This window comes from Salvia splendens, chromosome 20 (genome assembly GCF_004379255.2).
Source record: "Salvia splendens isolate huo1 chromosome 20, SspV2, whole genome shotgun sequence".
NCBI lineage: Eukaryota > Viridiplantae > Streptophyta > Magnoliopsida > Lamiales > Lamiaceae > Salvia > Salvia splendens.
In genome coordinates, this window is record NC_056051.1 from 21,259,471 (window position 1) to 21,285,804 (window position 26,334).

Sequence of the window (26,334 nt, forward strand, 5' to 3'; positions counted from 1 at the left end):
TTCTCTAATTTTAATTTTATCTATCAAATAACAAAAATAAAAATTATCTTGATGAATAAATCAACGCTCCAAACGATCCCTTAAGATGAATAGGAAGGGAGGAGGCTTCACTCAAGTAGTTTTCATACAATTTAGTATATAAGCCAAGTGGGATTCATACAATTTAGTATGTGACACATGTATCATTATATTACATAAAAAGTACATCAATCCATTTCTCTCATCCTGGGTACATAACAATATTCTTGAAAATTCACATCAGTCACAGGCATAGAACACTCATAGATCAAACTACAACAGTAGAATCTAATCCAACACCCCAATCCACCACATAGGATTGCAATTTGAGCCCCGTACCATGAAATATTATTGCAATTTCAGCCCGAGAACCACCCAATAGGAGTGTGAGTTCCGGCCTCACATGGTCGACTATGCACAACTGACAAAAGAACAATCTGGAACGTGTTTCTTTTTCCTCAGCGATACAGCATTGTGCTGTTGTGTAGGTTGGCCGTTGCTTCAGTGAGTGAGCTGAAAATGGTATCACCAACATCGGCTTTGCAGAGAGGGCATGTGGCATTGATTTTCAGCCATTTATCCACACAGTCCTTGTGGAAGAAATGAGAGCAAGGCAGCTCCTTGAGTTCGTCATTGTTCACATATTTCGCTAAGCAAATGCAGCAAACCTGTTGAGGAGAGCATAGTTCAACGGTTATATACATTTGCAGCAATTGTGTCAACTATCAAATAGCTGAACAAGAGCTACAGTTTAGGAAACTGAATCGCATTGTTTGAGATAGCGATAAGTGAAGCTTACCGCGTCCTCTCCTGATATTGCACGCTCTTTCTCTGTACCAGCAGCCACTATCCCACCCTCGGGTGCATTATTGCTATGTTCCTTGCTCTTGCTTTTCTTCATTTTAAATTTATACGTTGGTAGAGAGTTAATCGAATCTTGAGTAGCTCCTCGATTCTGAGAAAAATCTTCTCTGATGCCCAGTACTGATATTATACAAGGGAGGCAACAGCAGACTGTAGCACACAGAATAAAAGGCATAGCATATCCGATACAGCTGAAGGTCAGAAACACTATGCACAACCTGTAAGTGGAAAACTTAAGAACATTACATTCGAAAAGTTTTCCATGCATACGAGCTCTACTCGAATATATGCTCTCATACCTGTATAAATTGGGAGCTTCGGAGGAAGAAGAGTGGCCACCGAAAATCCATACATTTCCAACGACAAACCACACAGCAAAGAAGCAGTCCAAAGCCATCTTAAAATATTCGACAAACACCTTAAGCCTGAAAAAGTAAGCACAGCTATTAGACTACCTAAGTACAAGTACTTGAGATATTGAGAGATAGTTTCGCAAGAGGCCTAGTTCATAAAAGTGACACAGCTTTCAAGAGGAAACATGGCTTCTTCTTGGACTACAGGACAGATAAAAGATACCCAGAGCTACAGCTATGTTGTGGAATAAGCATGTATGACTGGTTAGCCCGAATAGCTACATCAAGCATACAGTGTAACCCCCCACTAAACATTTGATTACCTAGAAGTTTCTATAATAAACAAGTTCAAAGCAGCTTCAATATAAAAGTCAGCACCCCCTCCCCATCCTAACCAACAAAAGAAGAAGAAATAAAAATTATGAACTCCACAATGTCTATTTTGCAACACCCCCCCCCTTCCACGCCCGCCCCTGACCTTCGATGTTATTACAAAAATCTGGTATTACTATAAGTAATTGGGTGACTAGCTAGAGAAGAAACAAGAGAAACATCTGTATCAACCAACCTTTGGAAATGATATAAAAATCTTGCAGACTGAGCATATGCTTCTCTATAACATGTTACCCAACTTTTTTTTTTAATTTTGGAAACCATACAAGGGTTATATAAACTTTCCAAAATTACAATTTCAGAAACTTAGATTTCATGAAAATGACAAAGTCAAGGCTAGACGCATAGCACTGCATTTTTAAATTCGTGTACAACAACATTACCTTGAATTTGGCAGTCCATTACTTTGAGTGCTTCTAGTTGTTGTACCAGTTGTCCAGCTATCTTCTCTGGTTATTGATCTTCTAGTGAAAGGACCAGCAGAGTTATTGCTCAGGGAAGCATCTTGTCCATTCTGCGATGATTCCTGCTCAGGACTTTGGTTACGATGTTTAAAACGCCAATATAGAACGGGAAGTATTGCCAAACAGCCAGATGCATATCCAACAACCCATGCTCTCAAAGGCGCACGTGGTTTCTCACTTCTTGACAATGACAAGACAACAACAGCTGCTATGATTTGGCTGACTGTCAATAAAAGCTCAACAGATATCCATAAACCAGAATTTAATGGACTTCTTTGTCGGCTGCGAGTACTTTCTCTTCGACTTAGTGATGAATTCCTAGAGTTTGTCCCACCGGTAGTAAAAGGTTGAGGCTGATAAAGGGGAACCCTTGAACTAGTAGATGGTAGGTCTTCACTCCTTTGCTGCTCCAAACCAGTTGACGGCCTTTCATGGGATGAATTAGATGAAGAAGCAGTACCACTGCCTGTTATGTCAATAACGTGTTCAGTATCACTGCGACTGTCAGCTCCCTCCATCAACAAATCAGTTTCACTACTTAAACTTTTACGATGATGTCCCAGTAGGGGAAAAGCCATTCAAGTCTGCCAACCCTCGACGACACTCTGAAAACATGGGACAACAGGCTAGTAAAAAACTTCAGATCCCTTCCTACAACGCTGAAAATTGTGCAGCAACAATCTATCCGAGATTAAGGGCATTGATGGACAGTATCTTATCTGTTCACAGCACATAAATAGCATAAAGCATAAACATTAGAATTTAGAAGCTTACTCGTTCCATTTATATAACCGTACACGATTCCCCTTTCCTAACATAATCTAAAGAATAAGACGCTTAGCACATACTATATGATTTCTTCAACATTAGTTTACCGTTCCTGTCACAGTATTTACATCTCGCTAAATAAGCACAGTAGAAAAGCTTTATCTAAATAGCCCAGTGAACAAAGCTTATGATTTCAATAGATACCAAATTTAGAGGATAGTCTACCAATATAATTAGCCCATACAATTCCAGTTACTTATATAAGTAAAACACAAACCGATCTTAAAAATTTCAGCACACAAACCATCACATGAGCTGAAAATAACACCAAATTACCAAAGAAAATGCTGAATTACTTAAATTTTCCACAATCCCAGCTAATTCCCCACCCTCTACTTTGCAGAATTTTGAACTATTAGATCGTTGAGCATATCCGCAATACAAGACCACAGTCCAACACGTAGTAAACTCAAATCAAAATCTGAAACCGTAAAGAATTGGAAAAGTATAACGAAGGCTTAATCAATTGACCATTCACGAATTTAAACATCTGCAAAATCTATGTATTAACAGCTACTAACTAATCAAATTAGAGAACAATTTAATTATTACCGGAATAAAGCAACTAGAACTAGGGTTTGATGAAAGCAGATAATCAGAATAAATTTTTCTGGTAGACGGAAGCCTGTCTTGTTGATGGAATCATTCAATCTACTTCAACAGTTGGTTTTTTCCGCTTTTCGAAATACTGCACTGCATTTATTATTATTTATATATTTCGACTTTCGTAATTATTTATTTGATTATACTATAATTCTCTTTTTCTTTTTTGAGGAAAAGATTGCATTTTTGTGATAAATAATCTGTCAAAATAAAAGTTGCCCTAATTATGGGTTGGGTGGATAAAAATATCATCACGCACTTACTCCACTAAATCATGAAATGAAGGGAGTAGCAATTAATCATAGTCTATTGAAGCAGGTTTTAGGTATTCGATTGATCATATCATACTCAATTTATGAAGATTGTGTAATTCAATAAAATTTGATTTTTGAAATTGTTGTCCAACTCATGGTAAGGCCGTTTTGCCTCTATTCTTTTGGGTTAAATTCTACTTTTATACTTCATTCGTCCTACATTGTTTGATATTGTTATCGTACCTTCCAAATTATTCTTTTGGGTTAAAGTTTACTTTTATGTTTCATTCGTCATACATTATTTGATATTGTTATCGTACCTCCCAAACTTTCTGACACCGACAACAATCATTTGTCACTGTGATCGATGCCACGAATTTTATTTTTTAGAACCATATTAGTTTAATAATTTTTGCTAATACTTTTCATGACGTATACAATTAAACCTACAACTAGTAGTTTTTTTCTAAACATGTGTGTGCATATATTATTTTTCACATTTCTTTGGTGGCAAATATTAAATACTCCTAACTTCTAGTACTTCCTCCGTCCCAGAAAATTTATCATTTATTTCCATTTTCATTTGTCCCTAAAAATTTTTCACCTTTCACTTTTACGACTTTTTATAGTGGACCATACATTCCACTAACTCATTAACACTCACATTTTATTATAAAAATAATATATAAAAGTAGGATCCACATGCCACCAACTTTTTTAACTCACTTTCTATTACATTTCTTAAAACTCGTGTCGGGTCAAATGGGGATGAATTATTAGGGACGGAGGGAGGATTAGAAAATAAATCGTCGTGTCACGTGTACAATTTATATCGAAGCCATGTCGAAAGAATGTAGACTTTGAAAAAAATCAAAATCAAAAGAACATACGTGGCACTATTTGGCTCTCTCTTATTATGGAGTAATGGTAGAAATATATTACTACTACACTTAAGACGTGCACGACTAATTGATTAAAACAATATATATTTCACATAGTAATTGATATTGACCAAAGTACCCAACCCTATATTATATAAGTGGTGTTTATGTGATTGGTTGTTTTATTCTCTAAATAATGTAAATTGGGCATGTAAAGGAGGATTAGTTTTTAATAATGAACCTTAAGAGAATTTGTGAACTTGAGGCTGTAAAATATATTCATTTTGTTCCCAAAAAATTGACAAACTTGTAAATGACATGATATTAATGTACAAAAGAGAAATACGAGAGAGTGAACTACATAAATAGTATCCGATCTTTCACTTTCGCACAAAAACGATACCTGATCTTTGTTTTATATCGTTTTTGGTACATAAAAATCACAATTTCAGTACCTGATGCTAATTTTCTCACCAAAATACCCCATAAAAAATCACATTTTCACATTTTTGCTATGGAGGGCATTTTTGGGCATACACGGAAAGAGGACCAAAAATGATATATATATACATATATATATATATATAATGATAACTCCAATTTGTGTGATAACCCTATAACTAAATCTCCACCACACATTTTAAAAATTGTAGCATGTCACCCGCTTTTGACAAACAAATAGGCGGGCAAGGGTATATGAGTCTTTTTTCTAATAAAAAATCTAAAACGCCCCCATAATATTATAGGAGTATTTGTCATGGTTTCTTTGATTTAATTATTTTTTACATGTCATATACATGATACATCATATACCATATTAAAGGTAGAAATCCTAATTGTTTATGTTCTGACGATTTTTTCACAATAAAATAAGAAATAGTACTGATACATACTGTACATTACACTGATACATTACACGCCGTGGCTGCAAAGTAAATCTCGACGGTTTACGATTTCCGGACCAAAACTATCATTTTATCAACTCAGAGTATCATTCTATCCGGCAAAACTATCATTTTATCAACTCAGAGTATCATTCTATCCGACAAAACTATCATTTTATCAACTCAGAGTATCATTCTATCCGACAAAATGACATATTTACCCTCTGCGCCTTTTTTATGAAGTAAATCTAAGTTTGAATCTCAGCCACAAGATTATAAAATATGTGTGGTCCAGATTTGGTTATAGGGTTATCACATAAATTGGGGGTTATCATATGATCACAACTCTATATATATATATTCTCTAACTTTCTCTTCTATACATTTATTGTTATAAATTAATATTTAATTTTTATATTATTATTATATTAATAACTCTGTAATTAATAAATAAATACAATATTCTTATTTAAAATATAAATTGTATAATATTAAATAATAATTATTATTATTTTATCTTATTAATACTAATCAATATAGTGTTAATAAAATTTAAAATTATGAATTATATTTAGAACAATATAAAATGATTGAATATTTTTAATTAGGTGTTTTAGTCCTAAAATGATATCAAATAGTTAAATTAAAAAATATTTAATTAATTTAATTAGTTTAAACAATTGATTTAATTAGATATTTTGTCCTTGTTTTATATTATGGATGTCAATTAGGTGTATGTATAAAATATGTAAATGAAGAAAAAAGAAGAGGAAATAGAAACTAAGAAGAAAGGAAAAAAACCACATGTTTGGTACTATTTAATTGAAATTTTCAATGATACCCTCTATGACTCAAAAATCACATGTTCGGTACCTAATATTATTTATATGAATCTGGGTGTCCCAAAGAAGAATAGAAGGATTTGAGGACAAAGCCTTTCACATAGAAGGGGAGATTATATGAATCCGGGTATTCACAATCATAGGATACAACGACATCGAGGGCAATGGGTTGATTGGAGTCCGAGAAGAAGGTGGAAACATGGCAAGGAGCCAAGCCGGATTTGGAGGTCTAATTCAAACCAGAATATTCCTATGAAGATAAAGTCCAAATTATCTCCTCATACCACCATTGGCTTCATCGTCGAAATAGCTTCCCGTGAGTACCTTGCACGCCTCAATCAGAGCCCGGGTGAGGAAGTTCTTATCGTTTTACATAAGTCGCGCAGTCCAGAAAGAAACACGCGACCCGGGAGGTTTTCAAGGGGAAAACGCCAACCCGAGGGTTTTTTGGTAATTTTTGGATCCGATTCAAGAGAGTTTGCCCGACCCGGGAGTTTCTAAGGAGGAAAAACGCCCGACCGGGCATTTTGTGCGACTTGTGTTTTTTAACTCTTTTTGTCTCTTTTATTTAGTACTTTTATCCTCTTGTATAAATACCCATATCTAGGGTTTTTGTCATTAGACTTAGAATATTATTGAAGAACAAAGACTCAAATTTGAGCACCCCATCTTCATCATTGAAGATTTATCCAAAATTCCTTGTGATTGCATTTAATCTATTGTCGGACTTAGATTATTTGTGAATGTATGTTTACTAGTTCTTGTGTTGCTAGTTGGTGGGAGTCATTAGGTTTTTGTTTGTGAAAGTAGCCATTGAGTTTTCTTTCTTGAGCTTTAATCTAAATCATAACACTTATCATTTTCTCCTTATTTTTCATCATTTTATTGTCATATTTCTTATTTGTGTTGTTGAATAGTTTTGCAAGAACAAATCCGAGCACATATGTTTCTTGAATCAACAAGATTCATATTAGTTATTTTTGTCATGAGGTACCAAAAACGATATAAAAAAAGATCAGGTGTCATTTTGTGCGAAAGTGAACGATCATGTACTATTCATGTAGTTCACTCTATGAGAAAAAGTAAGAGAGAGACAAAAAAGTAGTGGAATGAATGTTAGTAGATTGTGGATTCATATTACTATAAATGATGTGTAATATTATTATTTATTGGAAAACTTTCCATGTTTAAACTCTATTAATTTTGGGGGACGAACCAAAATGGTAAAACTATTCTATTTTTTTGGGACGGAATAAGTAGTTGTTAATGATCTTAAAATCTTCCACCTTAAGCTATCCTGGACAATAACTAGCGAGTTTCATAGATATGCATATAATTAACTAATTGTTTATTTGCCTAGATTCATGCTGTTATCATTATGCAAGTGGGATTTGAACTTATAATTATTTTATTTATATAAATTATGTATATACTATTTCTACATTTCTCATAATCTAATTATGTTTTATGTGTATTTTAATTTCATAATTAAACCCAGACTCAATGATAATCCAAATTAATAATTTACTTTTTAAAATATTGATTTAATATTATTAGTTTTTTCAAATTTTATATTTCCCACTGTTTAATTAGTTTTAGTTATATATTTAGTTTTAATAATAGTTTATTCACGTAGTTTATTTTAATAAAAATATAAATAAATAATAAGATGAACTAAATTATTATATATGCATATGTGTGTTTAAATATAGAATCGTGACTATGGAACTAATAGAATAGTTAAAATCTAACACCATAGTGGATTTAACTTAAATGTCTTTTGTAAAAGTGAGCCATACAGAATGATGTCTGCATCTTTTCAGTATATCATAAAAATAATTGTTAATGTTTGGACAGAAACTTAATTTCTTTTAAAATACTTTTTCGATATATATGAATACTGTACATTTTAGTTATATTGTTTTGCCTCTACGGCTATTTTGTCATCATTTTCTATAATCATTTCAAATGACACACACTCTCTTGTCTCTCTCAATTTAAATAAACTTTTATTTATAAAATTTTATAGAATGCTGAAATTAATTCAATCTAAATTAGATTTCGGGTGGATAATTTAGACAACTTAATTCGATTAAGTGAATCGAGATTTAAACTTAGTGTAATTCAATTTCTTATTCATTTAGCCTAACCTTTTAAGTTATTTTGATTTTTGAAATCCCACGCGGAAGCCCAAAATATAGTTTTACCCATAAACAATCATTAGTTTTAGTATGCTTGCAAAGTGATTATTGTAAGTGCATCCATAATAATGGAAATTGATTATGGATCACACGTACACAAGGTCAGGGGATCGATCCCTTTTGGACATGGAGCATCTTGTGTCAGTTGTCCCACCCTTTGAGGTGTCTACAAATCAGCAGCTTTAAATCCTTAGGCCAGTTGTCCCACCCTTTGAGCATCTTTAAATCCCGTTGTCCCACTCTTTGAGCATCTTTAAATCCTTGTGTCAGTTGTCTCAAAATCATTGGGCTAGATCCGTCGGTGAATAATCTTGTTAATGATAAAAAAATAAAAAATATAGTACTATCACATTTATTGTCAATGTATAGTAAATTAATCTACAGCTAATTGTAACAGTAACTTTAAAAAAAACATATGACACAGATAAATAAATACTTACATTCATTCAATGAAATAAAACAACAAACATTGGAGTAAAAAAAATGAAAAATAAAGAGGGGTGTAATAAAACAGAAAAGTGAGAAAGCTTATGGTGAAAAAGAAATTGGTTTTCCCCCAAAATGAAATTAGGAACTTTTCAGAAAAGAGTGGACCATAACAAGGTAAGAAAAAGGCGAAATCCTATGTCATGGATGATGGTGGATCTGCACTCTGAATCACTGTGGAAAAAGCGCAATAATCATCATCATCATCATCATCATCATCATCATCATCATCATTTCCATTTCTCATTTTTCCAATTCCCAATTTGTTTTCTAATTTCTACCCTTCCCATTTTGAATTCTTGAAACTGACAAAAAAAACCTGTGATGAATTATTGAATTGACGATTTCTCAGCCCATCAATGGCAAGTTTCCTAGGTTTTTGGCACCCACGAACACAGACACCTCTATTGCACATATATAATAATGCAATGTGTATGTGTAAGTGAAGATCCTAACCTTTTCCCCCTAATCTGCATGTGTGTTTGTGGTTTTTGCCATTTTTTCTTCCCTTTTCATTTTCCCTCTCCTCAATTTGGGGAATCCTAGGTTTTCTCTGTTTAAAAATTTCGACTTTTTTCTAGCCCTTTGAAAAGATTGATTCAGTTTCTATCTAAACCCGGGAAAGGGAAGATATGCAATTATACATGCAGATGTATGTGTGAATGAATGTAAGCCATCTTTGTGAGTTTTTAATTATGGTTTCTGCTTTGGTGGGTTGTTTATTGGAGTCTGGTTGGGTGCAGCTGAGGAATTTTTGGTGTGCATTGGTGAATTTATAGTTTCGGTTGTAATTTGTGTAGTTTATGCGATTGTGTTAGGAAATCTCAATTTAGGGCTGGCTTTTTCTCAGATCCCCAATTTGTTTTTATCATCCTTGATTTGTTAATTATGTTTCTGGGCTAGTTTTCTTTCATTCTCTATGCTTTACTCCAAAATGCCTTTTAATTTGAAACCCTAAAGTATCAGTCTTTTTTCTTTAGTGCTATATTCTTCAACTTTTCCTTGGAAAAAAAATCAATAACCCAGAATGTGGAAGCAAATTCTTGGTAAATTGCCTCGGAAGCCTCCGGATACTGATTCTCCAAGAAACACCAACCCGGGGCCAAATTCGTCGTCTGCTGGCGGGCCTGCTGCTAAAAGAGCAGCTTCGGCTGCAGTCTTTCCGGCCAGTGTGATTGCTGGAATCGAGCCGTTGCTCGCCTTCAAGGATGTCCCGAGTACAGAAAAGATGAATCTTTTCATAAGTAAGCTGAGTCTCTGCTGTGTGGTGTTTGATTTCATTGATCCCATGAAGAATGTTCAAGAAAAGGAGCTTAAACGATCCACATTGCTCGAGCTGCTTGATTTTGTATCGCAGAACCCCCCGAAATTCACAGAGCCCGCTATTTTAGCATCCTGCAAGATGTGCTCGGTTAACTTGTTTCGTGTTTTCCCACCAAGTACGCGGTCTAGTAGCTCGAGTTCAGGTGAAAATGACAATGATGACGAGCCAACGTTTGATCCGGCCTGGTCGCACTTGCAGATAGTGTATGATTTCCTGCTCAAGTTTGTTACTTCACCCTCTTTGGAAACTAAAGTCGCCAAGAAGTATATAAATTACGCCTTTATTCTGAGAATCATTGACTTGTTTGATTCAGAGGATCCCCGGGAAAGGGACTGTTTGAAGGCAATTCTCCACAGGGTATATGGGAAGTTTATGGTTCATCGGCCATTTATAAGGAAGTGTATGAGCAGTGTGTTCTATAGATTTGTGTTTGAGGCAGAGAAACATAATGGGATTGCAGAGTTGTTGGAGATTTTTGGGAGTGTGATCACCGGATTCGCTCTGCCTCTAAAAGAGGAACACAAAATATTTCTTTCAAGGGCACTGATTCCTCTGCACAAGCCAAAGTCATTGGGGATTTACTTTCAGCAGCTGTCATATTGTGTGAGTCAGTTTATTGAGAAGGAGCCGAAGTTGGCTAGTTGCGTGATTACAGGGCTTTTGAAATATTGGCCTGTCACGAATAGCCAAAAGGAGGTCATGTTTTTGGGTCAGTTGGAGGAGATTCTTGAAATAATTAATATGGCCGAGTTTCAAAAGGTCATGGTTCCATTGTTTTGGCGTCTTGGGCACTGCATCAATAACTACCATTTTCAGGTAAACGGTGTATTTTATTGTCTTTTGGTTATTAGTACAACTTAATACCATGATAGTGATATATGTAATTGTTTTGTTGTGTCTAGTAGCATATGCTTGTACTATCTATGTCTCTGGTTCCATGTTCCATCAGCAGCAGTGTTTTCTGAATACTGTTAAGCTTGCTTTGCCCACGTTTATTTGCTTCTATTGTGGATCCTCTTTTTTGTATATGGTGAAGCTTGTCATGCATCCTTGCTCCGCTTACACTCTATCATCCTGGAATTAATGCTTCATCACTTTTTTTGTAAAACTTTTTCATTAAATTCAATAGGATCTTCTAAAATGTTATCAATCTTCATCATAAACTTTACTCCATATGCTTAAAGGGGCATGAAGATGAAGAGGTGTCATATCTTCGAACTGATCTAGTTTAGGGCGCATGAAGACGCTTAACAAGCAGCAAGAAAGAAAACATTTTGAGTTAGAAATTTTTAGGCGAATCACGAATGGGCCCAGCCCAGATGCTTCTGATAAATCCTAAGTAGTAAAACATTATAATATTAGACAGAGTCCATGTTATGGATTGTGGAGGACGAAACGAGTCCATGTTATGGATTGTGGAGGACGAAACAAAGTGCTTATTAGGAACTCGTTTGGTGTTCATATTTCTATTATGAGTTGCAACGGGAGCCGAGAAAGTTGGGAGTCATTCTACAGCTCTTGTTTATTTGTGGAGATCTTATGATATTGCTCGTTTTCAAAAGAAGCCTTTGATATTTTGGCACAAGGGACTATTGCCTTTTGCTATGGAAAAGTTTAAGGAATACATGAATCTATTATGCTTAGTGTTCTGGAGAAATATGTTTGCTGATCGGTGTATTCAAAACGACTTTGTTTTTTCTTGAACCTTCTTGAGTCACACTGCGTCTTTATACATCAATGGTAATAACACAAGGACCACTCCCTTCCTATGCAGGTAGCTGAAAGAGCTCTTTTTCTGTGGAACAACGATCAAGTCGTGAACCTAATAGCACACAACCGGCAAGTTATAGTGCCAATAATTTTCCCAGCTCTGGAACAGAACTCGGAGCACCACTGGAACCAGGCCGTCCTGAACTTGACTCTAAACGTGAAAAGAATGCTGGCAGAGATGGACGACACGCTGATTGTGGCCTGCATTGCAAATTACAAGGAGGACCGAGCACGTAAAAAGTCAGAGGTGGAGAGACGGAAGGAAGTGTGGGAGCGACTGGAGAATGCCGCGAGTCTCCAGCCAGTGACGGGTAGGACTCCAGTTCTGGTAAGCTTAGTGTAGAGTGGGTTGATGATTCTGTTTGCCTTGGGGGTTTTTGTGGTGGGGGAAACCAGAAGGAGCCGCGTCGGAATCGCCGCCGTTTGGTATGGTAAGGACGCCCAGCCTGTTGTTGTGACAAACTCTAATCTGAATCTGCTGATGCTGCTCTGTTTCTCTATCTTTATCTCTATTCTCCCCAGAAAGGTCTCTGCCTTACTTAGTATTTTTACTAAACTAATTGTTGTTTGTTAGTCTCTCTTTTTTTTTTATTTCTCTCTCTCTGTCTCTTGTTTTCCTACCCTTTTTTGGCCAACTTAATTATAATTATTATCTCTCCTCTCCTCTCCTCTCCTCTCCTCTCCTCTCCTCTCCTGTCTCTTTCTCTGAGATAGCATTGGGTCCTCATAACTGTTCATTTCTGAACAAAGTGGATAAGAAAATTCAGTGATACAGTATATAAACAACATCCACAATTATTAAATCTGTGACCCATTTAATACCACAAAAAAAGTCAAGTGGTATATCTAGATTCTAGAGTTAATAGCAGAAACATCACATTTGTAACAAATTGAGCACTTAGCATTGATGTGAGTATTTTTTGCACTGCAAAAATAATTGATGTATTGAATTTAATCATTGGTATAAAGTAAAAATTAATACAAAACCTATTTATACCAAATGCATTTCCCCTCGAAAATAATGGATGACATTGAAAACTAGAGGACAACTCGAGCGATTTATTTTTTTCTTTTATTAATTCAGTAAATCGAGTTGGAAGTCAACTTAAAAATTACTCTCTTCGTTCCACAAGAATATGCACTCTTGTCTCACAAGAATCTGCACGATTGATGATGAAGTTATTCATTTCTGCCTACAATCGTGCGATGTATTCCTTCAACAGCGAATTTGGGGCGCCAGCATAGGTGCCGGAAGATGCTCTGATACCGCTTGGTATGGTGGTTCCAGCAAGCTCAGGATCGGAGAACGGCCATCGAGAATCCAATCAGTAAAACATAAGAACTCATTGCTTAGAAATGCCAACGGCTTGTACAGATTGTGTAGGAGTTTACATTGAACTCATTTGGCATGTAACTACTACTAATGCAACTAATTTTCAACCACATACTTGCCAAGCATCATGATTCTACACTGAAAGACTACAAACTTTGGTAGATGCAAAAAATTGACACACTAAACCAAAGATTGCAAATAATATACAGCTTTACATACCAATTAGAAAACAAAATTCTGATATCAAATATGCTGTTTGGCTGCAGGCAACAACAATCTCTAATATACGTGATGACAAATCCAAAAAATTGGCATTTCTTTGCAGTAGTTTTGAGATGAGAGGGAAGATAGAGAGTCAAATTTATTTGGAATAAATTATGATCATTGATGTAATGATGAAGATGTTGAGAGACATATTCAAGAAGCAAGAAGCTAAAGCCAAGTTACCAGAATTCTCACAATTAAGTCGAAAAGAAAAGCTGAGAGGCATTATGTGCTTTTATAAATTAGTAGCTTCTCATATCATTCTTGCCATTACAAAAGCATTTCTGGAAGCACCAGAGCTGATTGGTTTACAACATCAATGGTGAGGGTGAGAGATGCTGCAAGAAGTATGAGTAAAGAATGGGGACGGCATCCATTAGTCGCCCACTTACTTATCTGCCGGTGGCTGTGTTGTTTTTTACCATGTCAGCTGGCTGCAATAAATATTACCAGGAAACGAGGCTCTGTTAATCTTAGAAGAGTGACTCAACAGATTCTGGTGAGCGCAAAGTCGAGACACACTTGAACTGTCACGAACAACACCCCACAATGTGTTAAAACAAATGCAACTGTAACTTAAATTGTTTGTGGATAGAATGGGGTTTGTTTTGTGTCTTACCTTAGGTTGCTTGTACTTTTCACGGATGGCGTTGAGCATGCCTCCTTTTGTGTTCAGCTGCAATTCTTGCAGTTCTAGAACTGTGCTTTTCAGCTCCGATGCCTTGTGCCTCGTGTAGTGCTCCAGTGTTGGGTTCTGCAAAAGGTGATTCTATTGGTTTTTGATAGATGAACTTGAAAATGAGAGGAATGAGGAATTAAGTGCCATTAGAAAACGAACCCATGGATCGTCTGACTGATCAAGAGTCCATCTAGCTAGGAATATAGCAGAGGCAGCAGTTACGGATGGAAGGTATTTGAGGAAACTGTACTCGACCAGAGTTAGTTCTGCTAAGTAATTTGCCAGGAATTCCAGCTCAACAGAAGGAACCTGAGAAATGGGGAGCAGTTTAGTTAAACTGAACTACTGAAGTACTAAGTTCTTTCTTAAGAAAGTGACAACTGTGTCACTTTTTTAGAGTCTGTTTCGTCTACCTTATAAGAAGCTTGTGCTGCTTGAATAAACCTCCTTCAATGAACAAGCAGAAAAAAATTTGAAGACAGTGAGCACAGCGAATCAAAACCAAGCTAAGATGATTGCTGAGTTACAGTGGATACCTGAGGAACTTCTTCGTGGTGGGAACGGATAATTGGAATTTCAAGAGGTTCAGAACACGGCTTTCCATTTCCACCACCTGTCGTGTCACTCAAAGTCAATGCACATGTACAACAATTTAAATATATCGAGAATGAGAGATGAGTAGATTAGTAGATCTCATGGTACCTCTTCCTTTTTGTAGGTGTTGTCGGTGATAAAGCAAAATTCTTCCACACGACGTGCACAAATTTCTTCGTACTTCCTACGGGGAATAATCAGCAGCATATAAATAGAAGAATAAGAACTTCTAGACATACAAAGTATGCCAAAACATGGAAACCAAATCTTTTGACTTCCTTCAATGAGGTGTCGACAAATTACTAGATTTGTTGTCTTGATATATAATTGAATGAAAATAATCTAATGAACCCCAGCACTTATAATATAAGTAATGCCTTGAAAGGAGAATGAAATACAGTTGCACCAAACAAAAGAAACCCATATAGTTAGCATGTCCTTGTTTCTTAAAGTAAATATTCTATGATGAACAACTTACGATGCAATTAGCATGCATGTTACACCAAGAAGTTGCAACTTTTGCTTCTCAATGTAATTCTCAGACAGGAATCTATCTAAAAGATTTACAGTGAGGTAGAGAGTATCAGGAACCAGCTCATATTCTTCCGAAACCTGAGAAAGAGGAGTGTACATGAAATGGCATGCAAGTGAAAAACGAAAAGAAGCAAGAAAAAAGATGACAAAAAGACTGAGATCTTTCAAGATCAACGGCAGAACATTCTAGCAGTCACAAAGCAATGAAAAATGATAAAAAAACAGTTAAAAATGGCTTTGGAAATTACTTTGGTTTCCCTTCAGTATTTGTTTGAGGTGAGATTCTCTGTTATGTGGGATTCGAGGTTCCTTTACCTTTGGCTAAGACTATAAAAAGGAGAGATGTATGCTGCCTGCTTGTGCTAGAACTTAATGTCACAAGGTATACTTGACTGTAAATCGGAAGAACGAAGTTCAAACTTCAAACAAAGACGAGGAAAGGGCAACCACATGTTCATATTTCAGAAAAGTCCCATTGTGATATTCGTATTTTACCACTAGTATGAACAGGAAACTGCAAGTAGCAAATAACAATTAAGTTTGTTGGTCACAGTACGAGGCAAAGAAGGTGTAGATTTGATTGCAGCAGCAATGTATATTCTATGATTTTAAAATAAATGCCTATCGTATCCTACATAAAATTTGTGCAGAATAATGACAAAGGAAAGATGGTGATAGCATAGATAAGTGCTCAAAGATACAAGAGTATGCAAACTACCTCCACAAGCCAATCAATCAAAATACCCCGCATGCCCTTGGTGATGTCACGCTGCAACTTTTCCATGTAATCCGGTGAAGGCTTTCGGTCGACCTGAGAGAAGTACAAGAGTAATTAATAATGGAATTAAGAAGTATTCCAATAAAACCTGATTACGAGATAGGATTCTACTCCGTCCACATAATAAAGAAAGGATTATTAGCATTTAGTCAATCTGTGAGACCTAACAAACCTGTCTTGTAAACAAACTAGTATATATATCAGCTGCATAGGGGCTACACATCTGTGGGTCCCTGTGTCTTGAATCTATATCAATAACTCCCTTAGCTTCCAAGCTCTCCTCTTTCATGCAAAGCTTGCCATCATCTGCATGGTCAGCCAGAAAATGTCTGATGTGGAGGCAAAAGTAGAGAGAAAAACATAGTATATGTTCATCAAGTGAATTTTAGACTACAACAGATTTCTAGAACCTCTATGCTGTTATATTTGCACCTTACAGTAAGTATTGAGCACCATAATGAGTACATAAATATTCCATAGGTATATATAACTAAACTACTTAAACAACTGCAGTCTGCTGCTAACTTATCTTCACTTTGGTTATAGCATTTTTTGTCATCTGTAAATGTCTTGCTTCAATAATCTTTTGACAGTATTGATTATAAGTACCCACCTCATCAATAAAAAAGTCAAACTGTACTGGCTAGAATCCAAGCTATGTACGTGATTATGTAGTTTAAACAAATTTTACCTTGGCATGTCACTGGACTCTTGTTAAAAGTTTCCCAAAAATATACACATTTTATTTGTCATAAATTGCACTGCAGATTTAATTTACATTCGATAATGAAATTGAAAAGCTAGGTACAAATCTAACCTCTACCAGATGGACCCCATAGTGAAATTTTTTTAATGGAATCTATCTTCAGAGGACTCGAACCTGCTGCAACTGACACTTCATTTGTAACTTTAGTTGGTTCCGTTGGCAAGTCTACAGCAGGACAAGTACCCTGGGATCCCTCCAGCTTTAACTCATCCACTATGTTTTCGATTATAACTTCCAACACCTGGGAACCTTTAGCAAAACAAGCAGGCTCAACCTTTCCTTTCTTCTGTAAAGACCCTTTCCTGTCCTGCCTGATAGGCTGATCAAAGACAGTATTCCACAAATATTGATCAAATATGGAAGGAGAAAGTGACAAAGTGGTTAAACGTTTTATTACAGTCACATGTCCACAAAAATGGTGGTACCGTTCTCACCTGACCTTTCGCTGCATTGATGCAGTTTATGTACAACTTTTCGCAGTTGACATTGGTTACATCCTTAAGAACAGCCCTTTTCTTATTCGGGTGACAAGCAGCCAAACTCCCTACTGATTTGTCCGGTGCAGCTCTTTTCAAGCTTGCTCGTGAGACCCGTTTGTCATCATGTTTTGCTGAAGGATATAGTGGTGGCAATCCGCTCGATGAGCCTAAGAACTTTGCTCGGGCTCTTGTGACTCTTGCAGTAGGCTCCCCAAGGTTGGATGGCCTATTCTCGTCATTCATGAGTGCATGCTTCATTGAATAAAAGCTTGTGGAACCAAATTAGCATGCCTTCATGATTGCTGCAATGATCACAAAGGATGCAAGTTAAAACAAGCTAAATAACCTAGCCTAACGATGTAGAGCATATTTCAAATTCAAATATAAGCACAGTATAAGAATTCTCTTGCTCTTGCCTTTTTATTCTGAGTTTTTAATTGTGTTCAGTTTATGGAGAAATTACATTCACCATCCAAAACGCGTGCAGCAAATTACACTTTTTTTATATATAATTGAGCTTAAAACAGTATGAAACAATTCATAGAACAAGAAAATCAACTAAACTTTGTAATCTCAAGTGCCACATTTTACATTGATTTGCAAAGTCAAACAAATCAATTTTTTTTACCAAAATTAAAGTCAATTCGAAAGCATAAAACGCAACAACAGCTATCAATTCCAAAAATGTTAGGGTTATATTCTGTTCAAATCACATATCAAATCTGTGATAAGAGAAATAATTCTATTTAAACTCCAATAGAATCTCATCCATTTCGACTTTTAATCCAGTCACATAATCTCCCCAAACTTTCGAAGGTAACTTCCTTATTTCGCTCACATTGCCTATTTTAGAAAACACAAAATGAGCTACAGAAAACAAAGCTCCACGAAGCGCTAGATGATACCAGAAATGCAAAACTGAAAATCGAGCCCCGAAGTCAGATCTAAGCAAAAATATTTCAGAATTTCAAATCAGACCTCAAAAACGCTACTGGAACAGAAAAAAATGAGTAACAGCATTTACATTTAAAATCGAACAAAACTAATAAACACAACACTCATACAAGCATGAACATGTTCATAAACATCAAGCATTAGCACAAAAAAAAGTACTAAAAAATAACTTAAATAAACACAAAAAATGCCTAAATTCCATGAACGCCGATACAGAAACAAAAAAAAGAGAGAGAGACGCACATAAAATTGGAGGACCGAGCTCACTACAGCAGCTGCGGAACTACGAGAGCAGCGTTAGCCTCTCGATTGGAGCAGATCGATCATCAAACGAAAAATGCGGTCGATACAGAAATGCAAAGGGTTGTTGAGCGAGTCAGTGTGGGTGAGAAAAGGAGAAGCATGTGTAGAGTGAAGTGATTATTTATACTGAGGAGCGTAGCGTGAGAGCGGGGCTAAGCCACAGTTCAAAACTACTCAAATTCCATGAATACATTTCTGCTACCTCCACACCTGATTTTGCTACCCCCACGACTTTCTTTTTTTTTTTTCCATCCCTGAAAATCCTTAACAACAAAAACGGAATAAAAATTAAAAGAAGGAAATTAATAAGGAATCATTGAATAAATGGTAGGAACGTTTAGAAAAATATTAATTAAATGCGTGCACTATCACCTTTTCAATTTATGTAGGTTCTTCAATCATTTGGTAGGATTTTAATTTTATTTGTGATGTTTGGAAATTACAGTTGGGAAAACTATTTACCATGTTATGTTTTGATTTAAGAATTTTGCCTAAATTTAATTATATTTGAAACATCAATGATGAAAATAATTGATTGGTTTACTAATCTAGCATCTTCTTCTTTTTTTTTTATCATTGATGTTGAACAATGTTAAATTTTTGGAGCAATGGAATTTTATGGTTATGCATATATCAAATTTCACGTGTAAATGAATTTTGAAAGTTTTAAACGGTTGAAAGTTAAAACGAATTAAATGATTATGTTAATGGTATCTATGGTTTATTTTGTATAATGAATGTTTAGATCTAAAATGTATTGATCGTTTTTATAAATTTTGTAACTCTGGATACATGAAATATGGGGCTACTGAATAACTACTTGAATTTGTATAGTTGAGAACATATAAGTTTATTTTCGAAATTACTCGCAAGCATCTAATATGACACGAATCTCTAGGCATATTGCGTGGGTTGAACGCAGAAAAAAATATTAGTATGAGTTGTATTTTACAATTTTCTTTATAATTATTTTAAGTCCTTCAAAATTAATGATATGAACTTTACATAACAATTTAGTTTTGAATAAAGATAAATATCTTATAATAAAAAACATAGTAGGACTATTATGCATTTTTAGTAAGGGTTAGAGCTCCTTTCTTTATGCTCAATTGAATCCACCAATATTTAAGAAAAAACATCTTATCAATTAGTCTGTGTTTCATTCTCATTTTATATTGCTAAAAAAACAAGTTTATATATTTTGCATGACTTTTGCAACTTCGAAGAATAAATAGTTTGTTGATTTCACATTCGATATTAGTTTCATAGATTTGATCACTCCCTTGTACAGTTGTACATAAGAATTTTACATCCTAAAAGATTGAGGTTAATTTTCCAGAATATATTTATTGGCCTTGAAAGACAGCCGTGATTTCAATTTTGCATTTTCACAAATATAGCATATGTGTAAATTCATTCAAATCCCTACGTTTTGTATTGCTTAAGAAAATCAATGTAGTTATAATGAATATAAGAGGAGACCAATTCAAACTTTTTTCTTCGTTTGTAGTATATGAATGTATTTAGATATAGTTTCATTTGTAAACTAGTTTGGTTATTGTGAAATTTATTAGACTCTTTACTATATATATATATATATATATTCAAATTCATGACATTATGTGTATTTTGTATTTTTAAAAAACATAAATAAATCAAAATTTTAGTTTATATAGTAGGAGTATGTAACAATGTATGATTTTATTCAATTTTATGGTTGTGATATAGGCAGAACTAATTATTAATGTCAAACCGTCAAACTGAAATATAGTTCATTATTAGACAATATATAGTCTATTTTAAGATCATTTTAGTTCAATTTTTCTGTAATGAAATAAAATGATCAAATAATGAAGTTTGTATAAAATGAAGTAAAACAATCTTAAATGAAGTGATATATCATTTATTTGATTTATTTTATCCACTAAATTACAAAATATGGATAACTGGGATTTGATCTCGCATCTAGGGGTGGGCAAAAAAACCGGAAACTGAATATCCGAACCGAACCAAACCGAAATTTTGAAATTCGGTTCGGTTTTTTCGGTTCGGTTCGGTTTAAAAAATAAAAAAATTCGGTTTTTCGGTTCGGTTCGGGCGAAGAAAAAAAACGGAAAACCGAAAAACCGAATTATATATATTCTATTAATTTAATATATTATATTATATATAATATATATATTCTTTTAATATATTCTACTATATAATATATATTATATGCATTATTATTTTTATATTATATATAAATATTCTATTAGTATATATAAAATAAAATAAAATACACATATATAAATATATATTTATATTATATTTATTTTTTCAGTTTTTTCGGTTTTTTCGGGTTTTTCGGTTTTGTTCGGGTTTTTCGGATTTTTAAGTTCGGTTTTCGATTTTTCGGTTTTTCAGTTTTTCGGGTTCGGTTCGGTTTGGATTTTGAACTAAATTCGGTTTTTCGGTTTTGGTTCGGTTTTGGCAAAAAACCGAACCGAAACCCGAATGCACACCCCTACTCGCATCACATTAGGCTAGGCCTTAATCGCCATTCAAATTTAAATTTTATTTCATCACCAGATTCACCACTATAGAAAACCCACAAGAAATATGAAGCCCAATAATTTAGTTTGGGGTGACGACACTATTTCTTTTTATAGCCTAATAATTGTTTCAGAATGATCGAGTGACAATTCTTAATAGTTAATAGACTTTTTAAAACATAGCCTAAAATCGCATGGGCAAAATAAAATGTATAGTACTAATTTCATCCTAACTCTAATTTCATCCTAACTCTAATTTCATAATTCGTTTCATCAATACATTCATGACAATGACTAGGCAAATAGGAGTATGTTAGACTTATTCTATTTATATGTCACGTCAATTTTGAACCGGACCACAAACATCACAACCCTTAGGCTACAAACAACACAAAACAATAACTACCGATTCATAGTCTGAGCACTTAGGTCATCTGCAATGCTGTCTTTTATCCGTCCCTTATATCATCAATAACCCCGTCCTCATTTCCGGCCCCAAGTCCCCTCCACGTCATCATTCCTCTACAGTTGCGGCCCAGCCCCCAACTGCTCTAACCCTGCAGGCCACAACCCGGCCGCAACTAATAATTGATACTATTCACAACTTCAACCTATTTGACTCGTAAATGCAATACGTTGAACAATTCAAATCAGGAAAATAAATTGTTCATTCGAAAAAGAATTTACAAGTTCTAGAAAAAAATACAAATGCAAAAAAACAAAAATTATAAAATAAAAAATGAAAAAAAAACTAAAAATTATAGCAAAAAATGCAAAAAAAAACTAAAAATTAAAACATAAAAAAATGCAAAAAAATGCAAAAAAAATGAAAAATTAGAGAATTGGATCCGCCACCCTGTTCTTCATCTTCCTCCCTCTTCTTCCTCTCCCCCTCCCTCTTCTTCCTCGTCGAATTGCACCAGAAATCAGAAAATTGGGCTCCGTCACCCATCTCCCTCTCCATCTTCTTCCTCTCCTCCCTCTTCTTCCTCTTCCAATTTTTGGCAAAAATTGCTTCCTCCGTCACGTCTCGTACCAGCTAACGTGGGGCAGGGCCGGACCCCGTGACCGTCACCAGGCCGCAAACGTGGCTCCGGGACCGGGACCGGCCCTGGCCGCAAGTCGCCCCCCTCTTACGCGCAGGACGGGCCGGGACTCGCGATTTGTGGCCCGGCCCTCCGCGTTATTCATGCTCTTAACCGTCTCTTAAATTACTATTCTTGGGTCTCACTGTACTTTTTACTCCATCTCTTAACTAATGAACAGAACCTGCAACCCTCCATCTCTTAACCATCTCTTAAATTACTATTCATTCATTTTCATTTTTTTTATTTCCAACAAATTCAATTAATAAAACACATTTCATTAAATAAAATAAATTTACAACATAAAATTCTTAAAAAAATAAAAAAAACATAATTAAAAATCCTAAAAACTGAAAAATACATAATTTAATTTCTTCCGCTCACTCTCACTAAATTCAAAATCTTTAAAGCTCAAAGAAGCAGAAGAACGGCGATGATGTGTGTCTACCGATTGCCAAATTTTACCAAATGTGCTCAATTAGATCATCCTGGAGTTGGGTGTGGGCGGTAGAGTCACGTGTCCTTGCTCGAATAGACAACCGTTCTTGTATAGACGGATGCACTCCATTGCGAGGCGGACTACTTGCAGTAGAGCTTCCGGGGGCTTCAGGGTCGAACCAGTTTCCCGCCTCAGGTCCTACTTCTTGGACAATCATGTTGTGCAAGATTATGCACGTATACATGATGTCGACCATACTCTCCATAAACCACGTACGAGCCGGGGCTTTGATAATGTTGAAGCGCGCTTGAAGAACCCTGAACGCCCTCTCCACATCCTTGCGAGCAGCCTCCTGTTTCTGCGCAAAAAGAGCCTGCTTTGCGTTCACAGGCCTGCTGCACGTCTTCACGAAGGTTGGCCACTTCGGGTAGATGCTGTCGGCAAGATAGTACCCCATTTTATACCGCCGGTTGTTAGCGATGAAGTTGATGGCCGACGCTTTACCATCCAAAACTTCGGCGAAGAGGTCGGATTGGTGGAGCACGTTTACGTCGTTGTTCAATCCGGGGACCCAGAAGTACGCATGCCAGATCCATAGCCGGTAGTCGGCAACGGCCTCGAGTATAACGGTGGGGTGGGTGCCTTTGTGGCAGCTCGTGCACGACCCCCTCCACGCCACAGGGCAATTCTTCCATTGCCAGTGCATGCAATCGACGCTGCCGAGTATCCCGGGGAATCCGTGCACTTCTCTGTGAAGGTGGAGCAAAAACTGGCAATTTGTCGGTGAAGGCTGCCCGGACGCCTTTGCAGAATTGGATCAAGCACATTCTCCCAGTGCTTTCTCCAATGTGGAGGTATTCGTCGAACACATCCGCCGTTTGTCCAGTCGCAAGCTGACGGATTGTTGCAGTACATTTCTGCAGCGTCGTGTGGCTGGGACGACCGATGGTAGGGGTGTGCATTCGGGTTTCGGTTCGGTTTTTCGCCCAAACTGAACCGAACCCGAAAAACCGAATTTAGGCTAAAATTGAAACCGAACTAAAAACTGAAAACCGAACTTAAAAAATCAAAAAAACCGAAATTAAAAAAAACCAAAAAAAATATTAATATATATATATATATATTATTTTATATATACTAATAGAATATAAATATATATAATATAAAATTAATAGAATATATATAATACGTATTATATAAAAATATATTAAAAGAATATATATTATATATATGACATAATATACTAAATTAATAGAATTAATATATATAATATTATATTTAAAATATAATTCGGTTTTTCGGTTTTTCGGTTTTTTTTCACCCGAACCGAACCAAACCGAAAAAACCAAAATTTTTGTATTTTTAAAATCGAACCGAAATGAAAAACCAAAAAAACCGAATCGAATTTCAAAATTTCAGTTTGGTTCGGTTCGGATATTCGGTTTTCGATTTTTTTGCTCACCCCTAGCCGACGGCGTCGAACCTTTCTTGGAAGAACTCTTCTCGGGCTGCCAATGTATTTGCGATGTGGAGAAATAGTGGTCTCCGCATGCGGAAACGGCGACGGAAGTAGGTATCTCCCCAAACCGGGTTATCGCAGAAGTAGTCGCGTACTAACCTTGCGGCAGCTTCCTCTCGGTTATGATGGATGTAAGTCCGGGAGCGTCTTTGGGGCGGCGCGGCTTCCTCCGCCTCCCAACGACGATCTTCTTCAAGTGATTCTTCCATTATTCGACGCATTTGCTCATATGGATCCATTAGATCAATTAACTTTGGAGGAAGAATAAAAGAGTTGATTTGAGATGAAAATTGGAGTGGAAAGAGAGATGATTTGAGAAGAATATTTGTGTGTTTGTGCGTAAAATGAGGATGAAATATGAGTATTTATATAGTAAAAAAAATGGGAAAACGGTCGGAAAAATAGTAATATTACCGTTTTCGAATTTTAATTTTTTTATTAAGTAAAATATTTTTAAATGATTTATTGCGTCAGCGTGATGAAACCCACTCGCGGGCCGGCGAGTGGGCGTCACGCATCACGCCGGAGGGCGCCTTGTCGCGCTCGCGTGGCAAGACAGCTCGCGGGCTGGGGACGAGACAGGACGCTGCAACGCGTCCCCCGCCCGTCTCGTCATTGAGGGACGGGATTCGAGCCACCCGCGTAACGCGTTGCGGGTGGCCTTATGGAGTACATTTTTTTAAATATCTAATTTTGTATATTTATTTCAGTGTAGTATCTAAATTTTGAATTGGTATTAAATGTGATTCTTGAACTTTAAAAATATTACAATATGTCCATAAATTTTACAAAAATATTACAATATGTCCATAAATTTTAATTTAATATCATTAGAGGGATTTTTGCATTTTTTAATTTTTTAATCAAAAATATCATCCAACCCTTAAACATCATTTGCGCCTATTTGTGATGAGAGAAATTGCAACTATTTTCTTTACTGAATTAGCAGAGAAATAGACTAATATTTGTGTACAATAAATCAAGCATAATATTAGGATACTTAATTTATTAAATTTTATTTATGAAAATCAAAATATACTCAAATAAAAAGTTGTTTAAATTTCTCTCTCGTCACAAATAGACTAAATTATCCTTAAGGATTGAAGGATATTTTAGACAAAAAAGTTTCAAAAAATGCAAAACTCCATCTAGTGATATTAAATCAAAATCTTGGGTGTAGGATGATATTTTTGAAGTTTGAGTGCCACGTTTGATACTATTTCAAAGTTTAGGTACCAAAAATATAGTTCACTCTATTTATTTTAACTATCATATTTTAAAAAATAAAATAAATGAAAAAAAATAAAAGTACGTACATAATTAAAATTAGCAATCATATAAAACAAAAAAAAATCATTAAATTTGATATTAATTGAAATTTATGGCATAACAGTAATAATTTTTTTCTTCATTATTATATATAAGTGTTATTTTATCTTAATTAAAGTTATGTAATACAAATAGCAACAGATAAAAAATAAAATAGAATATGCAAAGAAACAAGAAAATATAAGTATAATAAAAGTTTAAAATTACTGAGAATTAGATATGGTCTGAATCGTATTTCAAACCACACCTGTTGCTGCCCAAGTCTCGTTTTGCAGCCTAGCCTCAACTCTTGCAGTGCAAACCTTATACCGAGCCTAAAGTGCAACATTTTTTCCAAGTGTATTGTGAATGCTCTCATGGATAGATTCAATAAATCAAGGATACAAGGAAACTATGATATTTTAATTAAATTTCCAATATTATACTACTTAATATTTTAGTACTCTATTTTCTAACAAACTTCAACACGTCACATACTCACAGCCAGATATGTATATCAACTTGAAATTAAAATAAATTTACATCGTATCAAAGTCATTAAATAATAAACATAGTAAACAATTGAAAAAACAGTAGATT

General features: G+C 35.3%; 3 protein-coding genes across 6 annotated transcripts; 1 reads left to right on the plus strand and 2 right to left on the minus strand.

The window, feature by feature from the left end:
- Positions 1-153: 153 nt before the first annotated feature.
- LOC121780858 (E3 ubiquitin-protein ligase At1g63170-like) lies at positions 154-3,621 on the minus strand. Of its 2 annotated transcripts, none has more exons than XM_042178501.1 (5): positions 3,473-3,621; positions 2,012-2,811; positions 1,182-1,307; positions 818-1,100; positions 154-686 (listed from the first exon to the last, which is right to left on the minus strand). In XM_042178501.1, the coding sequence occupies exons 2-5, from the start codon at positions 2,668-2,670 to the stop codon at positions 477-479; spliced, it is 1,278 nt and encodes a 425-aa protein (XP_042034435.1). In that variant the 5' UTR covers positions 2,671-2,811; positions 3,473-3,621; the 3' UTR covers positions 154-476. The 2 variants fall into 2 exon arrangements, with proteins under 2 accessions (XP_042034435.1, XP_042034436.1); XM_042178502.1 differs by having other exon boundaries at positions 2,012-2,697; positions 3,473-3,618.
- Positions 3,622-9,175: 5,554 nt separating this feature from the next.
- LOC121782162 (serine/threonine protein phosphatase 2A 57 kDa regulatory subunit B' kappa isoform-like) lies at positions 9,176-12,824 on the plus strand. Of its 2 annotated transcripts, XM_042179890.1 has the most exons (3): positions 9,176-9,509; positions 10,052-11,211; positions 12,170-12,824. In XM_042179890.1, exons 2-3 carry the CDS (start codon positions 10,099-10,101, stop codon positions 12,506-12,508), a joined length of 1,452 nt encoding a protein of 483 aa, XP_042035824.1. In that variant the 5' UTR covers positions 9,176-9,509; positions 10,052-10,098; the 3' UTR covers positions 12,509-12,824. The 2 variants fall into 2 exon arrangements, with proteins under 2 accessions (XP_042035824.1, XP_042035823.1); XM_042179889.1 differs by having other exon boundaries at positions 9,176-11,211.
- Positions 12,825-13,858: 1,034 nt separating this feature from the next.
- Positions 13,859-18,967, minus strand: LOC121782161 (cyclin-A2-1-like). Of its 2 annotated transcripts, none has more exons than XM_042179888.1 (12): positions 18,790-18,967; positions 17,548-17,894; positions 17,228-17,432; positions 16,520-16,653; positions 16,288-16,380; positions 15,514-15,647; positions 15,144-15,219; positions 14,978-15,054; positions 14,855-14,888; positions 14,601-14,750; positions 14,382-14,516; positions 13,859-14,289 (listed from the first exon to the last, which is right to left on the minus strand). In XM_042179888.1, exons 2-12 carry the CDS (start codon positions 17,848-17,850, stop codon positions 14,236-14,238), a joined length of 1,395 nt encoding a protein of 464 aa, XP_042035822.1. In that variant the 5' UTR covers positions 17,851-17,894; positions 18,790-18,967; the 3' UTR covers positions 13,859-14,235. The 2 variants fall into 2 exon arrangements, with proteins under 2 accessions (XP_042035822.1, XP_042035821.1); XM_042179887.1 differs by having other exon boundaries at positions 17,165-17,432.
- Positions 18,968-26,334: the final 7,367 nt, after the last annotated feature.

Coding starts and splice junctions, on each gene's coding strand:
- LOC121780858 (XM_042178501.1), bottom strand. CDS start 2,670: ATGGCTTTTCCCCTACTGGGACATCATCGTAAAAGTTTAAGTAGTGAA. Junction 1,101..1,181: donor GAAGCTCCCAATTTATACAG/GTATGAGAGCAT, acceptor TTCCACTTACAG/GTTGTGCATAGTGTTTCTGA. Junction 687..817: donor CAATATCAGGAGAGGACGCG/GTAAGCTTCACT, acceptor TCTCCTCAACAG/GTTTGCTGCATTTGCTTAGC.
- LOC121782162 (XM_042179889.1), top strand. CDS start 10,099: ATGTGGAAGCAAATTCTTGGTAAATTGCCTCGGAAGCCTCCGGATACT. Junction 11,212..12,169: donor TCAATAACTACCATTTTCAG/GTAAACGGTGTA, acceptor CTTCCTATGCAG/GTAGCTGAAAGAGCTCTTTT.
- LOC121782161 (XM_042179887.1), bottom strand. CDS start 17,850: ATGAAGCATGCACTCATGAATGACGAGAATAGGCCATCCAACCTTGGG. Junction 15,055..15,143: donor ACACCTACAAAAAGGAAGAG/GTACCATGAGAT, acceptor GTGACACGACAG/GTGGTGGAAATGGAAAGCCG. Junction 14,517..14,600: donor ATCAGTCAGACGATCCATGG/GTTCGTTTTCTA, acceptor CACCTTTTGCAG/AACCCAACACTGGAGCACTA.